Source organism: Typopeltis vanoorti, chromosome 5 (genome assembly GCF_054136105.1).
Source record: "Typopeltis vanoorti isolate ZY-2024b chromosome 5, IOZ_Tvanoo_1.0, whole genome shotgun sequence".
In the NCBI taxonomy this organism is placed as follows: Eukaryota; Metazoa; Arthropoda; class Arachnida; order Uropygi; family Thelyphonidae; genus Typopeltis; species Typopeltis vanoorti.
The window spans coordinates 110,096,210-110,115,668 of NC_143553.1; the positions used below are offsets into that span (position 1 = coordinate 110,096,210).

At 33.7% G+C, this 19,459-nt stretch overlaps 1 protein-coding gene across 3 annotated transcripts in view; it reads right to left on the reverse strand.

The window, feature by feature from the left end:
• Positions 1–19,459, reverse strand: part of LOC150106717 (protein diaphanous-like) — a 303,611-nt gene that overhangs the window by 26,697 nt on the left and 257,455 nt on the right. For all 3 annotated transcript variants that reach the window (XM_090393305.1, XM_090393307.1, XM_090393306.1), the window contains 2 exons: positions 15,641–15,805; positions 3,448–3,583 (listed from right to left, as the gene is read on the reverse strand). In XM_090393305.1, the coding sequence (XP_090249431.1) occupies positions 3,448–3,583; positions 15,641–15,805 (301 nt within the window). The remainder of the gene's footprint in view (positions 1–3,447; positions 3,584–15,640; positions 15,806–19,459) is intronic.

A 19,459-nucleotide genomic window follows, 5' to 3' on the forward strand; every position in this document is an offset into this window, starting at 1 on the left:
TATGAATAAAAAAAAAATCTAAGTAATACCTAAATAAATACACAAAAATCTGAATCAACTACATTGAGTGCACAGTCTATTTAACATCTATTCAATAGCATGGTATCTTGTGGGTTCAGTACTTTACTCCTAAATACAAACTGACTTCTAATAGGCAGTCTCAAATTCCACTCACTCGAACTGAAAAAATTGTTTTTACATGCCTCAGAAAATCAGTCAAGCAGATTTGATTTAATCATTTTTCTATTTTTTTTTTTGATACATTCCAAAAAATCAGTAATGCAGATGCCACAATAAGCAGTGTTATAATAATAATAATAATATTATTATTATAATATCACACCTCCAGGGAGTCCAAAGACTCATCGAGGGAGGGCATCTATTCTATAACTCTTCATGTTACTACTCCAACCTTCATCACCTAACACCAACACCATCTACTGCCACTAATACTTTCACAGACAATCATAAACATATCATAATTCAAAGAAATGGTTGGAAAGTCAAATTGTAGATTACTGGAATAGAGCTCTCATATTACCCATATATATATATAAAGAGAAATAAAACTGAATGTGAGAATTACAGCAATTTTGCCATTCAGTGTTACAGGAGATTTATGCAATTTCACTAGAGAAGTGACTAAAAAAAAATGTAGAAGAGAAACTTGGGAAAGAGACAAGCTACTTCAGACCAAACAGAGAACTGCCAAAATCAAGACATCTGTGCATTTAAGTTTTCTAGGTTCTGGAATTAGGAATAAAATAGAAAAAGAAATGAATGAGGAACAGTTTGGATTCAGAACCAACAGAGGAACTAGAGAGGCTATAACTTGTCTAAGAATTATTGGGGAGAAAACACTAAACCATGGTGGAAAGTTGTTTTTGGGATTTCTACATTTTGAAAAGGTATTTGATACAGTGAAACATGAAAGGCTTTTTGACATTCTAGAAAATATTGATATCGACTCTTATAATTTGGAAATTTTAAAGAGTTTATATTGGTCACAAATAGTGTCAGTATGTAATGGAGAGGAAACAGGAGAATTCCCAGTGGAGAGAGAGGAGTTAGACAACGATGCAAGTTATCACCATTATTGTTTAACCTTTATAGTGAACAAATGTTCAGAGAGGCACTTGAGGATGTAGAAGAAGGAATAAAATAAATGGAAGAATCATTAATAACTTAAGATATGCAGGTGATGTAGTGATGATGGCAGAAAGTGAAAATGGGTTATAACATATTGTTCAAAGAATTGAAAACTATTGTAAAGAGTATGGACTAAGAATTAACACAAAAAAGACCAAGATAATGATAATGGGTAGAAAAATAGGAGATAATGTAAAAATAAGATGTGGAGGAAAGATTTTAGAAGTGGAAAGATTTCAATATTTAGGTAGCTGGATCTCAGAGTTGGACATTAGAAATAGAATAGGCAAAGCTAAATCGGCGTTTATGGAAATGATGAGAATTTTAATAAACAAGAACACTAAAATAGGTGTTAGAATTGGAATAGTTAAAGCAACAGTTTGGAGTATTGTGGAAGTGAGTCATGGACACTCATAAAGAGAGATATGGAAAGAATTAATGCAATGGAAATGTGGTGTTATAGAAAGATGGAAAAGATTAGCTATACAGAAAGAATATCAAATCAAGAAGTTTTAAGATGAGTTGGGATGGAAAGAACACTGCTAAAGAATATTATGCAAAGAAAGACCAGATTTGCAGGACATCTTTTGAGAGGTTCTTTGGGACACCTGACAAGAACTATATTACAAGGGAAAGTTGAGGGGAAGAGAAGATGTGGAAGACCAACTAGAGAGTTGTTTAATGACATCGTGGAATGGACTGGTTTAAGAATGATGGAAACGACAGACAGAGAGAAATGGAGAAGAGCTGCTCATCTGCTGCAACCCTCTTGCTAGACGATGCTACCGGATGACAACAAGGTTCTGGAAAAGACATATAATAAAGTGCCAGGAGAAAAGCTGATAAAAACACAGTTATATCAAATCAATAGGACATTACATTATCAGAACAATACACTTGACTTTAAATTTTTCAGGAAATGACAACATATACTAAAATTAAGAAAGGAAAAAAGAAGAACAACACACTGCCTAGTAAGTCAGCAGTTAGAATTGAAGATATAAGAAAATGGTTGTTTGACAATATCAAATATAAGAAAAGGATGCCTACTATCTCCGTTATTCATCATAAAAATTGTTCACATTATGAAGGAAAGTTGCATTGCACCTGATATCAAAATCAGATATTAACTTGGCTCTCATTTATACAGATGTCATGCTAGTAATTAAATCCGCAGGACTCTCTAAGTAAATAACTTAAAAAAAATGGCAGGAAAATAGGTTAGACCACAGAAAACATCCAACTTCTAAAAAAGTTCTGCCTAAACACCTGAAATGTTTGACTTGTTCTATTGGTTCACTATTGCAGTATCAATGGTAAACCCATAGAACAAGTAAAACATAATATTAAAGTGAGATATTTAGTGAAGGCAGTATATTATATATGGAAATAACCAAATACAACTGGATGAGAAGCCACTGGAATAAATTTTTATAGAACAAGAGAGAAATTGCATTATTATTAGCATTTAAGAATGTCAGTAGAGTTAATCTAAAATAACAAGAATGGAAATGGAATGGACCTGGGTGAATGGATGCAATTAGTAGTGTTGTAGAAGATGTAATATCTAAAATTATGATTGGAGAACTTACAATTAATAGACTAACATGGAAAAAAACTACTGATTGGAAGTTAATATAATCATATATCCATCAAGGATATATATCAGGTATGAATTAGCAAATTCATAAAGACCACTTGGAATAGTTGGTCATAGTGGACAGCTGGCTACTATAATGAATTTCTTTTAACATACCACTGTACCACAGGGCTATGATAAGACTTTTCACTAGCTTGTTATAGTGAGTGAGTTTGTTATAACAGTGTTTGGTATAATGACAATCAACTGTAATATTTACATGAATGCATCTCCATAGCTGAGCATCAATACTGACTGAGTCTCCATATCTCAGCTGGTACCAACGATGTCCTTTGGGTGGACTTGAATTCAAGTCCTGTCCAAGGAACTGTTAAAAGTGCTTTTGACCTTGCAGGTGAGTTAGCCAGTCTCATATGGAGGTGGCAGAGTTTTTCTTTTCAGAAACTTAGGTTTTTCATCCTGCCAAACAGGAAAACCAGCCAGAAGAATATGTAATTTACAGCAATAATATAATGGCCTCAGAACCTTAGCTGCTTTAGCTATAAATCCAAAACAACCAACCAATCTCTTGGATATGGGTCTTGTGATTATTATAAGGTTGGCAAACAATGGAGGTAGTTAAATATTTTTATTCCATGTTTTTTTATCAATATTTTAAAATTAAAGAACAAGAAGAAAATAAGTGAATCTTCCTTTACCTGAACTAATGTCTACTAATTGTTTCTTCTTTGCTAATCGTTCTTGTCTTTCTTTTTCTGCTTTTTCTTTTGCTTCTTTTGCCCTTCTTATTTTTTCTTCTGTTTCACGTAGTTTAATGTTGTCTTTATAAGCTTCCTGGAAAATATAAAATTGTGATATATGTTATTATTATCTGAGACCTCTAGGGAGTCAAGGACTCATCAAGAGAGGCTGTAAATTACCCAACCCAGCTATCATAAATTCCTTTCAATTCATTTACACTAGATGCACTCACTACCCGTAAGGGCAAATTATTCCATCCACTGCTCTCTGGGAGAAAAACTTAGCTCTTAACCCTTTCTTGACTGAGAACAACCTTAACTTCCATGGATGCCCCTGTGTTCTCTCCCCGCCTTCCATATAATGAAAAATTTCATAATTTGAAATGCTATAACACCCATTCAAAAGTTTATAGACCTCTATCATATCACCCCTCTTTCTCCTGTTAACCAGTCTGTAATCCACATACTCACAATCTGTCCTCATAATCTAAATCCCATAATCCAGATATAATCTTTATAACTCTTCTTTGCACCCTTTCCACAGCTTCTTTATCCCCTTGGAACCTGGGAGTCCAAATCTGCGCAGAGTAATCCAAGTGTGGTCTTATCAAAACCTTATAAAGAGGCAAAATTACTTCCTTATCCTTACATGTCAAGGTTCGCTTCAACATAGCAATCATCCTCTGAGTTCAGGGCTGCATTTATACTTTTGGAGACCCGAGGCACAACATCATTATGATGCCCTCAAAAATAAACATTTTTTAGTTTATTGAAAATAAAAGTCAACATTTCCATAATAACTCATTTTAATAACACAATACAGCATTGGTATACATATATTTGCATTTTAAAAAAAGTATAAAAATAAATCAGTTCAAATTTTAATAAAAAAATTAATAACAAAGTTTTTTTTTCTGGCTTTGGTTTTAGCAAATATATCTATAATGTCATCGTAATTGATCGAGTCCATTACATCTGATTCAATGCATAATAACGACAGGTCACTTGTTTTATTTTGGTGCAAGTTGCTTCTTAAATCATTTTTTATTCGTTTCAACACTGAAAATGAGCGTTCAGCACTTTCATTTGAAATAGGCATTGTCAAAAAATATTTTAAAAATTGTTTCTATGTTCGGAAAAGTAGACCTTAACCCATCATTTATAAATTTGTACATATTTTTAATTGAAGAATTTTCTTCCTTTATCATTATTAAAAATTGCTTAACTTCATCAGTAAATTTTTCTGGATCAATATCAAGTCCCATAAGTTTGTTATTTTTTTAAAATACTAGTTTTGTACTTGTCTTGATCTATGTCTTCCTTCAAAAAAATGTCAAACATATCTAATATGTCGAAATAGCTTTTTGTTCATCCATTAATTTCCAAAATGAGCTTATCGCAAATGACATTAAAAGTGTTCACAGCGAAATTTTCTTTCTCATGTAATATAATTTCATTGTTAGATTGTGAAACTTCGTCACTCATTTTTTTTCGTTTTTTAACTCTTTCCTTTTCATCTTTAAATTTTGTCTCATCTGTTAATAAATTCACTTCTTCATTTACAGCAGCAAAACTATTTCTTATATCTAAAATAAAACCAACTAAAGAGTGTAACAAATTATTAGCTAAAAACAAATACATATCGGGATCTTGTAAAGATTTACTAGTAGCATTTATTCGGCATAAAATTTTGTCCCACATAACTGTTAAAATTGCTGTTTCTGGTTTGTCAAAATGTTCAGCCAATGATGAGCTCCCTAATTTAGAAATAGGTTTTTCATGAGGAGAAATGGATAGTTCAAGTAATGAGTCTTTAATTTGTTTATATCCATGTTTCAAAGCCAATATAGCATCAGCTCTTGCTGACCACCTCGTTTCACTTAGTCTTTTAACTGTTAAAGATTTTTTTTCTAAATGTTTAAGGAGTATACCCCATCTTCTTTTTTTGAAGATGAAAAGTAATTATATATATTTTGAATAAAACAAAAATATAGCACTGCTTCCGGACAAGATTCCACGGCATAGTTGCCAATTAAATTTAAGGAATGACTAGAGCATGATATATAATATGCAGAGGGACAACGTGTTTTCAGCCTAGCTTGTAAACCTGTATAGATAACTTTCATATTGGCAGCGTTATCATAGCTTTGTCCTCTGCACATTTTTATATCCAAAGATAATTCTTCTAATTTTTTTAATACTACCTCTTCTAAATATAAGGAATTATGCTGTGTAATTCTGATGAACTCGATAAATGTTTCTCTAATGTCAGAATTTGCAGCAACATACCTAAATATCATAGCTAGTTGGTTTATGGGCAATACCTGGCATTGAATTGAGTATTATTGCAAAATAAGCAGCTTCCTTAATTTCTGATATTAACATTTCTCTTGTTTTTTTAGCTATTAACAATATGAATTCATCACAAGTATGGTAAGAAAGATAATTTGATCTGCCAGAATCACAGTTGGCGTACATTTTCATGTGATGTTTAAAGAAATCATCAAATTCACTTAATGTAAACACGATAAATAATTTCCGCAGAATCAGAAAAAATATCATTTGTATTTCCTCTAAATGCTAGCCCTAGTTTACTCAGTAACTTAATGGTAGCTATTATTCTTTTTAAAACCTCTCTCCAATAATTTTCTTCAGATTGTATTTGTTTGATCAATTCGACTACTTACAGAACTTGATTTTCTTTTGCGATATGTGCACATCGCTCGTATATGCTCAGTAGAATGCTCAAGATCACATAAAGTTCGTGTTATATTTCCCCAGTTATTAAAGCCCTTCATTAAGCTATCATTTGACTTAGAAAACAATTTACAAACAAAGCAGTAAATTGCTTTGCTGGTTTCTGAAAAAATTAGCCACTCTCATTTTTCCTTTGTTCCATTCGCCTTTTTACAGTAAAAATGTCATATATTTACATTAATGACATATATTCTATTGCATTCTGTGTATTCTTTTTTTTAAATTTTCGATTTTACCAACATTCTGGGGCATATTTATTAAAATATGCTTGATAAACCGCTCATTAATAGTAAGTGGCCACACTGCTATGTCGGTAGGATAAGAGATAGCTTGCTTGCTGGTAAGCAAGCAAGATTGAAAATTTTCTTCAGAATCCTCTTAATTTGGGTCATTTACTTCTTTCTCTCCTTCTATGTTTTCCACATCATTTTGATGTTCTTCACTTTCACTTTCATCTCCTGATAATGATACCAATGTTTCGTTTTCATTCCAAGAACGCTGAGGTACACTTCAGTTATACGAAATTCTTCATTTTTGAACGCAAGAGAGACAAAATTCCCCCCTATTGACTATTTAGCTGTTTTTCATTTTCTCTAAGTCGTTTTCTTTTACTAACTCCAGATTCAAATTTTCTTGGCATCATTATGTGTACTAATCTATCAAAAACAAAATAAATATTTATTAAATCCAAAATAAAATAAATAAAATAAACAATTAGGTTAAAAGCTTAAAAAATACAAAAATAGAAACAGTAGTATCTTGGTTTTGTTAAAATAAAGGAGTAACAGTAAAATAAGAATAATAATTAATTGAATAACATATTCTTACCGACTGCAACAACTACTTTAACCATATAATTAGGTATATACACTTGTATAGTGTACTTGTAAAGCAGTATACTGCTTTACAAGTACTAGTTTAGTTACCGTTATTTGGAATTTCCTTTACTGTTCTACCATATTTTAACCTTTTTGGTGCACAATTTATTTATTGTGTCTCTTCCCAAAAATATAAACGAATTTCACATGTATACAATAAATATTAATATTAAAAAAATCTTGGTAATATTAAGCTAGCAACCTTGTAAGTCATTTTATATAAATAAATGAATAACTTATATCGATGGATTATAAATAATTATGCAACTTCTACGATAATTTACATTTAATTTTAAATTTTCTAAACAGTTTAAAATCTTTTAATGTAATTCTAAATATATATATATTATTTACACTTTTAAATATTCTATGTAATTGAATCATAATTAATTTAAAGAAAGATGTAATTAAAATCTTTCTGTGAAAGATTTCAATAGCAGTGCTGATTATTGATTTTGAGAACGTTGATTTTGTTCGACAAGCTTCGTTGACAAGCATCATAGTTGCTACAAAAATTCTGAATACCAAAAAAATATTAAAGGTATGGTAATAATTTAGTATAAGGATAAAAGTTTTTTTTTTTTATTTTTTTTTTTAAAGAATTTAAATGCAATCAAATTAAGCTTGCTAATCAAGGTAAAAATTGGAACTTCGTGAACTGTAAAGTTCAGATATTCTCACTAAAAATGAAAATTTGAATTTACGGTAATAAAAATTATAGCAAAAATCATCATATTTATGGAATTACAACTTCATTTATTACAAGATTTATTCAACTCCGGCTTTGATTTTTTTTAAGTTGTAGTAATAAGCATAATAATTCCAGCTTTGGTTAAAACGTAGAGGCAATAAATAGTAACAATAACTTGAATCTTGATGCACAAAAAAATGAACTGAAAAATCAATTTAATTTATAAATAATAATAAACTTGAAATTCAGATGCTCTATTTATGTGATATAGAAACTGCTCTTACCCAACTAATTAATACAAATAGCAGCAGCACACAAAAAACCTCTGCTGTCTCTGGAACGTGTTTCAAAATGGTCACAAAAACTTTTTTTAACTCAAAAACTTGTTTACTCTGTTTACTACAATTTCCACTTATTAAACTTCTAGTATACTTGCAAAGAGGTTAGCTAACTCTCTATTAAGTTACTTTTACAAACTGTATATCAACTTCAAAATATGCCAATAGATTCTCTTAATGACACTTCTTGTTACTGTTAATCTAAATCATAACTGTCCAACTAAAACACATTATAAGAGGAATTGTACAAAGGTATATAACTTACAAAAGCTCTGTATCGCACATTCAGTCAAGGGTCTTGCACAAAAAGTTCTAAGGCAATTCTCTCATCTCAGATCTTGAGCTTCCTTCAGGAAATCTGGCTTCAGAAATATCTCATCGGGAAAATAGTGGACTGTGAATTGCACCCTGCGGTACTCATATACAGCTCCGGCAAAAAGTTATTCTCCCACGGTGAAAAGAAAAACTTCTCAGCGAAGGTTCTTCAGGTAATTTGTCTTGCCTTTTCTCCTCTGCTTGGGCTCGCCAAAAATGCCTGGACGACTGCCTCCTTTTTCTGCCGCCTCCACTAACTCTAATTGCCAACAACTGTCAACCGGGATTCCTCTCTGGCCTGGAAGCTTTTCTCTGGCGATTGGAACATCTCCTTTCGGATACCCGAAGCCTTCTCTTAAGACTGGAACCGAGAAGCTCCTCTCTGGCAACATCTGGAAATGGGAAGCCCTCTCTCTCTCTCTCTCTCTCTCTAGTGACTTCTGGATCTGGGAGCTCTGTCCCCTTTTATTATGCCTTCTCTGAGACCTCGCACGAAGTTTGTAACCCCCAAAGAATTCAGCATGATTCTTTCATCTTAAGCCCGCTCTTTGTTCACTTCTGTGCCATCTTTTGATTGTAAGTTGCCAACCATCGGAAAGTTGTTTGAACCTTTCTGACTGACTTCGGAGGTGTTCACATGCAGAGCTTGTAAGCCTTTCTCATACAGACAAAATTTTAATAAACAATCTTTCTAGTGCCGCCATGTAGATCTATTATATACAGCTCCAGTGAAAAACATTACCTTTGTTTTTAACACTCTAACACATTCTTAATAAAAAAGTATATACAGTTAATTTCCAAAGGTCTAACAAAATATACAGATATAAACAAGGTTATTTTTTACAACATTCTTATGGGACTTGACCTAAGTAAAAAATCGATGTAATGTGCTTTGGAATATTTAAGCTACAATCAAGTTTTTACAATATTGATAAGAACAATAGTCTAAAAGTCCAGGTAGTCCAGCGAAAACCATCTGTGACAAAATGAAACTAGTTTATTTATTTAAAAACACAAAAATATTAAGTATATCTTTATAGAGTTCATAATTAAAAGGACTCTAATAATAATAACAATAATAAATTTCTACAGATGTGTCTCATCTTGTTTTGGTATTATCAAAATTATCAAGTTATTCTGATGCATTATGAATTTTGCTATTTTATTATTATGCCGCTAATATTTCTTCAAATGCAGCACTTTTTACTACAAAATTGGCTAATAATATATAAAATAATTGTTTGACAAAAATAATTATCTTCAATCAAGTTCTTGGAGAATTTTAAAATGTATTGACAATTAAAATAATTAGCAAAAGAATTGATAGCGACATTGATCTTCCAAAGTAATACAATAAGAAGTGAAGAAATTATGAAAGGATTTCTTATTTTGTGCTCAAGCAGCAAAATCCATATAACTCATAGGTATTTAGTCTGATATAACTTAGATTCTGGTTACCGAGCAAACGGCAAGCAACTGCGTTTCTTGCTGTAGGCCACGGAACATAGCTACTACGTACGGCAGGTAATGTAGTTAAGTGTTCTTTTTAGTGTGAAGGATTATCGCACCTTCGAATGGACATGACGATCAAACTACACTTCTTATCCATGTTCTTTCAGCAGTTGGACAGAATATTATCCAGGTTTGCTGGACGTGTATATACAGCCATCAAACAAATGGTATGCTTACATACATGAATTTTATGGAATACAGGAGTTCCTGTTAGTTTTATATTCTAAGGATAGAACAACGTATTTTAAATGGAAGCGGGAAGCCTCACAAATATTTCAGCGGCCTCTAGTTTTTATATTATGAATTTAATATTTAAAAATAAGTATTTTATTTTGCAACTATAACTACGCAGTTTTTTTTATTGTTCTTTGTGAGGAGTAAGGTTTTAAAATGAGGCCTCCCTAGAGAGTGAGGCTCCATCTTGCGCCTAATGGTAAATGCGGCCTTGTCTGAGTTGTATTTGCAACTTTTGCTATGTGACCTTTAAACTTTAAATTCTTATCCAACAATATACCAAGATCCCTTGCTTCTTCAGTTTCTTGTAGCATAACCCCACTAATATAATATGCCGCTGGAACTCTAATCACACCAAAGTGCATAACTTTACACTTACTAACATTAAACTGACGGCCATTTTCATCTGCCCAGATTTCCAGTCTATTCAAATCATTTTATAATTGTTGAATATCAGTAGCATCCCTGATTGCTCTACCTATCTTCGCATCATCAGCAAACAATTGGAAATTTGATGATAGACCCAGCTTGATGTCATTAATGTATAGATTGAACAATAATGGCCCAAGGACTGAACCCTGAGGTACACCACTGGTTACATTAAATCTGGCAGATTCACACCCACTGTATACCACTTTTTGATATCTGTCTGTCAACCATCCCCTGATCCAAGTCAATAGATTATGTTCCAATCCCATATTCTCCAGTTTACACAACAGTCTATCGTGTGGTATTCTATCAAATACCTTAGAAAAATCCAAAATTATCATAGTGTATCTATTCCCTTTATTCAACTCGGCCGTAACATTGTTATAAAATATGAGCAAATTGCTAAAACATGACCTTCCTTTAGTAAACCCCCTCATGCTGTTCCTTGCAGAGTATAGAATGCTTGTCTACCCATTTCTGTATGTGAGTTCTTACCAACTTCTCTAAAATCTTCACTACCACACTAGACATACTAATAGGTTGGTAGTTAGGCACATCAGTTTTTGCACCACCCATGTGCAATGGAACTATCATACATTCCTTCCATTCCTGTGGTATCATTCCTGAGCTGAGACTCAAAGTTATACAAATGTGTGAAAGGCCTAGCCAATTCAGCTGAACATTCCTTTAATAAAGGGGCAGATATTCCATCTGTCCCTATTGACAAATTCTTATCCAGATTATGCAAGAGCTCTTCAACCTCATTTTCATGAACCTTTAACTCTTCATCCAACGTAGCAGTAGTTCCATGCACCATACTACATACACCTGGTTGATATATCTTAGCAAAGTGAGCACTCATTAACTGAACAATATATATATTTTATATTTATTTACAATATATATTTTAAAAAATAAGATTCACAGGCAAGATAGAGAGCAAGGGCAAAGAAGTTAATGTTGGCGTTCAGTACAAATTTAGATTGCAAATAAAAATTTCCACTTAATGATAATTCTGATCCCATTCTTACATTTTTGGTGTGATGTTTAACTTAATAATTTGACCTCATGATTGAATATAACAATTTGGATTATGATGAATTTTTAAAACGGTTTCAACATAATAAAGAAATGTTTAATAATGTGAGAATTTAAATTATATAAAATTGACAAGAAATTGTATACATTTATCCATTATCAAAATATGAGTGACAAGAAGTTTGCACCTGAAGTAATTTCATGACTAGGTTACTTATATATCCCATTATATAATGCACAGAACACTTCCTTTTGAATGTTCATGTTGCCATATGTTATGGACAGGGTCACTACTGAGACTGTTTCTGATCTTCAATGACATCTCAACAGTGGGAACTAGATCAGCAAATGAGAGTTAAAATAGCAGTAGTCAAATTTTCAATACAATAGTAGCAAAAATAGTGTATCACCATATTATTAAAATATTATTCTGGATGAGAGAGAGCTGTAGAAGTTTATTTGCTTTGTCAGAAAGTAAATTGCACTTGATAAGAAATTATATTCTTGTTTTATCCTTTGGTGAAGTATGTGAAAACTAAAGTCTGCACATGAAGTAACTTCATGACTAAACTACTAAGCTACATATATGTAGAGATAGCTACGTGGAGAATCGAGTATATGAAAAATATGATTTCTACCATCAATTTAGTTCTCAATCTTTCTATGGGTCTAAAAGTTGAAATTAGTTTAGGTAGTGACCCTTCCTATACTGCATGGCAATATACATGCCTGAAAGGAAGTTTTTTTTTTTTTTTTAAATCTTGTCCCCCCCACACACACAAGGTCACAAAGAAAGAAGGAATCCAATCATACATTTCTTGAAGAGCTGGGGTAGTATTTCTTTAGAAAAATGTAATAGGACAAGCTGTTCCAAGGAACAGAGGTAGAAGGAAAAAGACTGGAAGTTGGTTCCATAAGTTTGGATCAGTACTGTGTAAGGATCAGTGGATATCTATGTTTCTACAGATAGAGAAAAGTAGATGATAGTGGTCAGTTCAGCAGAGTAATACTGATGGAAAATATCTATAACAGACATGAAAAAGCAAATGGAGGGAGTTGGTGAAGATGGATGTATTAAGCAGATATGCTCAAACACTAGGAAGGAAGGTTTGAGTACACCATCCCGAACATAACAGTAATATTCTAATGTTGGAAAGATTTAGAATTTATAAAGTGTCAGGAGTTGTATAGAACAGAAGAAGTACAGTTTAGAATGAAAAGAACCCCAAGATTTTTTTGGTGACTAAAGAGAAAAAGAGTCTGAAGGGATTATGGAGGTTAGGGCTGAGGCTGATATAGGAATCAGCCTCAGCCCTAAGAAATTCTCCAAACCTCAACAAATTTAGTTGTTGAGGTTTGGAGGTATGCGACTGCCCCAAATTTGGGAGGCTTACATCAGCAGACCTTCAGCCCAATGGCCAAGAACACCTACTTAGCCCGCTAGAGGGCACCATCAGGACTTTTAGGAGAACAATAGCTTCATCTCTTCATTCCCAGTTACTGTGGTGTAGTGCCTATGTGCACGTAGCTTTTTTTGTAAGTTCCTTTAGAAGATGGCAACGTGACGTTGCCGGAATATCGGAAAGTATTTATTAAAGTATAATTTAATTTATATCCTTAGCTACGTTGTTCAATTCCTTAAGTGTTTTAATAATGCATAACCAACGTATAAGCCTGTCTACAAGAAGGGACTATTATTATTAAATCTTAACACTGGTTCAGAATACAAGAGTGTACAGGGAATCTGAAATTGGAAGTGATCATCACTTAAGTTTTAAGCAGGATAAAAAACAAGTATCACATCAAAAAGAAAAAAAAAGTTTTAAAAGTAATTAAAGTTAAGTAGCTTTTATGTGTGAACTGTAGACTCAACTATACAAATATTATTCAAGAAATGAAAGTTTGAAAACAAAATAAAAAATAAAAAAAACTGAGTACCAGTGGCAAACTGAAAAAAACATTGATTTAGCTTAGGAGGGATGAAGTGAAGTTGTATGCAAGGATAGAAAAATCAGAACTCAATATGGATACAAAAAAATTACAGAGGCAATCATGAAAAGTAGAATGTATATCTATCAAAAGTTCTAAGCAAGTTAATGGAGTAGATGCCCTAAGACATGGCAATTAAGAAGGGTGAAAGGATGGATGAAATGATTGTGTAGTGGGCACAAATGACTTGGGAGGCAATGTAATCGGGTGGCAAGAGATCTGAGATTCTTGCTTGAGGTTGTACAAAAGAAAATGCAGAGAGGAAAGATCGTGTGTGTGTTGCCCAGGTATGATAGTGACAAGCTGAGCAGAGGAGCAGTAATATTGAATAGCATAATAGCCAGAAAGTGTCAGAAGAGAGGATTGGAATATGTGGATGATTGGAGGGCATTTGAGGAGAGAAGAGAACTGTATGCGAGAGATCTCTTGCATTTGAATGAGGAAGGACGAAGGCATCTGGAGAGATTGCTGTTTTCTGAACGAGTCAGTGTGTCAAAGCAGGGAAACTAGAATTCCAGGGTAGATGGTAGCAGGGGTAGCCTCTTCTGGGAATGGGTGCTTGGGGAAGACATCACGTAACACTGAGTCCAGTGGTTTTGATGGGGGGGGGGGGAATAATGATAGGTATAGAAGTAGTGTCATTTTTATGCTTTATACTAATGCCAGGAGTATCCGAAATAAAGGAGATGAATTGGTGGCGCTGATAGCATCAGCCTGGCCCAAGATTATTGGGATCTCTGAAATGTAATTGATGGAGGATGATATAATAACAGGAAACGAAGTAGCAGGGTACAGAATTTTTTGGCAGGATAGGAAAAGACAATGTGGTGGTGAAGTACTGCTTATGATAAGTAATGACTTATGTCCTCTAAGAGGGGAGGCTTTGAAAGGCAGTGACACTAATGGTTTTTGAAAGCATATGGTGTGAGGTAGAAGTGGCCAAGACAGGATATTTAGTGGGGTGTTGCTGCAAACCAAGGAGCACACAGGGTGGGGAGCAGGAGATGTTTAGACAGTTGAGCTTGGCAAGTGCAAGAAAAATGATTGTTATGGGAGATTTTAACTACAACAGTATAAGCTGGGAGGAGGAAAATGCATGTAGTAATAAGGGAATGGAATTTCTAGAATTCTTGAGGGACAAATGTCTTAGGCAACATGTAATAGAGGCTTAAGAGGTTCAAAAGTTTTGGATTTGGTCATAGCGTCAGAAGAGCTGATAATAAGTGAGATGACATCTCTAACACAAGTTGGAGAGAGTGATCATGTGGTTTTGACTTGGAAGATGAATAGACATGCAGGTGCATCAAAGAAAAGGAAACGTATGTGGAATTATAAGGCTGGTGATTATAACAGTCTTAGGTCTCAACTAGGGACAATTTCATGGAGGGCAGAATTGGAAGGCCAGGATGTAATTAGTGCTTGGGAAATTGTGAAGGAAAAATTGTAAGATGAACCAGTAACTATCATAACCTACACCCTAGTCGAAATTAGTTTATTTCATTGGTTATTTTAATGATGATATAATCAATAAAATAGTCTATCTTCCAATATATATTATATTAGGCACAAAATGCCCTATTAAGTCAAATTTTACTGTAATGTTAGTAATCATCTCCTCACAGTCTATCCATCTATCAATGGATGTGTGTGTTTTCCAGCCTGTTTCAATGTTTTGCAAGATGAAGAATCCAGACTTTGGGAGTACAAGTCATGCTACCTCTGAGATACGAGAATGGGTAACTCACCTTCAGTTGAGGTTTTATTATAATTGTTCTTTGCATCCTGGATGGAAAAAGACTTCAGCTTTGCATTAAAGCTGAAGTCTTTTTTGATCATTGAAAGGGCACTTTTTGTGATCATATGATCCGTTTACTTTCTGACTTCATTATGAAGATGGATCAATAAAGTCATTTTCAAAATTCCATTCTGTAAGTTTTATTTAATATAGAATTTTAAAAAGATAAACTTACCATAAAAGCATTTTTGAAAGATTTTATGTCATTAAAGAAATCATCTAAACTGCACTTTTTGGAATCAAAAACAAAAAATTCAGCTAGCTCTTCATACAGTTTTTCCATCTTTTTAAACATGTTTTCTAATATTTCATGCTGTGCTTTTGCATCTGAGAGGAAGTTCTGGATATCAGTTAAAGAAAAAATAGTCATGTTTTCAGAATTATGAACAAGGTATATGAAAATTGTATACCAACAGGTTTAAAATAAATTTTAGAAAATGGCTGAAGTGATAGGAAAATGGTAAATTTGCACTAATCTTTTCATTTTTGCAACACCTGCTATAACACGCACACACGCACATGCCAAATTCTTTTATTATTACTAGAAAACATTCTTACACATGTTCTTTCACAATCATGGGATTTCCCCTTAGTAATGAATTTGCATCCCATTCCATCTACCTACACAGCCAAGTAACTTGACTATAATTGGTTATAGTCAAGTTATGTAAGGAGAAGGGAGGATATTAATTATGGGGCTATATGTAGAAAACTAAGACATTTCAAGGAGAAACTGAAGACTACATGAAACAGTGAAGCAAATCACTAAGAACTGGGTCATTAATAAACCAAACTGTTCTCTCCTATGTGCTATTTAAACTTTTTTAAAAAACACTTGAGGGCACTTAATGGTTAGTCAGGTTCTGAAAAAAATTCATTTCTTGGACACTGATATGGTGATACTTGTGATATGTTCATGCCAAGATAAATTATTATTATTATTATTACACCCCCTGGAGTCAGCAGACTCATCGTAGGAGGTTCATTCAACTAACAACATATTTAACTGGTAATTAGTTTACGGAATTAACAACGCATATAAAGTATATTAATTAAAGATAACTTTAATAAATAACTTCTATATTTCGGCAACGTCACATTGCCATCTTCAGGAACATAAAGATATGGTATGTGCACGCAAGGCACTAACAAAAGCAAATGAGGAAGAAAGCAAGAAACTAATATTGCATCTAAAGTCCTAATGGTGCCCTATGGTGGGCTGTTTTGGTTGACTTGGCAGTTGGGCTGAAGTTCCCAAAATGTAAGTCTCCCAAATTTGGGGTAGTTTCATGCACCCAAATTTGTTGAGGTTAGGAACGTTTTTTAGAGCTGCTGAAGATTCCTTGAATAATCTCTTGTATTTAAACTTGTTGCGGTGTATTATTTTTGTTTTCTTCCAGCGAATTCTGTGGTGGGTATCTAAGGCATGGTCTGCCAGCCAAGAGCGGCTGTACTGGTGAAACCGGATAATTCCGTAAACTAATTACCAGTTATGTATGACCAACGTATAAGCCTTGCTACTAGAATAACAACATATTTATCATATAGAATCTTAAAATCCTTAACATTCCTTGCATTAACAACAATATTCTGGTAATGCATTCCATTCACTAACAATTTAAAAATTGTTAGTGAATGGAAATTATCTCCATGTAAAAAATCTGCTCCTCACACCCCTCCTCACTACGCTTTACACAACTTCCAGGAATGATATCTCGTTCTTCCCCTCTCACCATCTACTCGTTTTATAATTCCCTCTGGATTAATCTGATGAAATCCTCTCACTAACCTAAATGTCTCTATCGTATCACCTCTCTTCCTCCTATCCACCAAACTCTGCAATCCACATTTATTCAACTGCTCTCCATAACCAGCATTCCAAAGTCCCGATATTGTCTTAATCACTTGGCTCTGGACCCTCTCCAATATCTACACATCACATTGAAAACCAGGTGACCAGATCTGAGCACAATAGTCCAAGTGTGGTCTCACCAGTGCCTTACATGGTAGAGTACTTCTTATCATAGCAGCACTACGATGTACAGCATTTGCAATACTAGCAATATGCTCTCTAAACTTCAGTCTATTGTCAACCATCACTCCAAAATCTCTAATCTCATTCACTTCCTGCAGTATGTTACCATTGATATAGTACACAGCCTTATATTTCTGCACTCCAAAATGCAACACCTTGCACTTATTGATATTAAAACTACAACCCCACTCTTTTGTCCAAGTAAAAAGTATATTGAATTCTTCCTGAAGGGAATTAACATCAGCAGTGCTACTTATAATTCTTCCTAACTTTGCATCATCAGCAAATAACGGAAGATCCCCAGTCAGCCCACATGATATATTGTTTGCAAACAAGTTAAACAGCAAGGGTCCAAGAACAGAACCCTGGGACACGCCACTGGTAACCCTCCTTATTTGAGACACTGTTCCATCATACACAACCTGCTGGTATTGTTCAGAGAGCCAATCTCTGATCCATCTAACCAATATACTATCTATTTCCATCCTTGCAGCTTGTACACTAACTTATCAAGTTGGTGTACAAGTGGCAGAGGATGGAGATTAGTGCAAGGTGTTGCAGTAATCTATCAAATGCTTTTGCAAAGTCTAAGAATATCACTGTATATGATTCTCCTTTATCTAGCACACTTGTCACCTTATCATAAAATGCAAGTAAATTACTATAACAGGACCTACCCTTTACAAATCCATGCTGACCATCATAAAGAATGCTATGTTCATCAACCCAATCCTGTATTCTATTCCTTACCTATCTCTCCAACACCTTGACCACAACCACAGTTATACAGACTGGCCTATAGTTGGAGAATTAGAGTAAGAGTTATCCCAGAAAGGAAATCTTGGTCTAGAAATTCTTCATTTTTTGCAAGAAATGATAGGATTAACACTTTCTAGCACTGAAATTAAGTTAATTGCTTTGAGTTTTTTTTTTATTTAATATGGTGATTTTATGCTAAAAAGTAGCATCAAGCAGGTGCTGCTCTAGGTTGTCTATGCACTTTCTGAGATTTAGAAACTGTTTAAGGCAGGCAGAGGACACAAAAGCATGGCTGGCTGAGGTTGGTCAATAGTTTTATCACCGATTCACCAATCTTTGTGCAATTATGTGAAACATGACAAAGATTGGCTGGTACCAAAAATCACACTGAAGACGCTTTTTCTTGTCCGGAATCTCTAGCTTGCAGCTATAGCATCTCTGAATAGCAAGACACTAGCCTCAGAATTAGCAAGACTCTTGGTGCTCGACTTTGTTGCCACCATCTTTGCTTCATGCAGTAGGTATATCTGTACACAGTGCATTGGCACTTGCTTTGGCTGATATTAAAGCACAGAAAATTTTTTTGTTGAAAAGCACAGAGTACTTATAGTTGGTCTTGAATTTTTTTGGTTTCTTTAGATCTATTGCTGTACTGTCATTTTCGACATAAACTTAGATAAAAATCACTTTAAATAGTTATAAAAATTAGAAACCTAAGCAACAATCTAGAGCACCACAGCAGAAATAAGTTGTTACTCAACAACTCTATCATTTCCATTTTTGGTATAGATTAGTTGAAGATATTTTCACTATTTGATTGTTGGGGGGGGGGGATAAACCTCATCTCATAATGAGAAAAATAACATCCATTAAGGAATACTTAAATTCCTGTGCTTTTCTTTCCAAAAAAAAAAGAAAGAAAAAAGAAAAGAAAAGAAAAGAGAGATCAAATTGGGTAAAAAAAAAAACATAAAATGTCTTCAAGAAATCGATACCGACAATGGGGATAAAAAAACCATAACATTCCATGATATCTGGTTAAAAAAAATTAAGCATACTGCAAGTAACTTCAGCCTAATTCTCAATCTATACCAAAGCATGCAACAAATGCATAATAAATATCAAGAAATTCCAACCTGGCATTGAAAGGGTGAAGCGCAGAAAACTTGATTCCCATACCAATGGCAATCATTTCTTCTG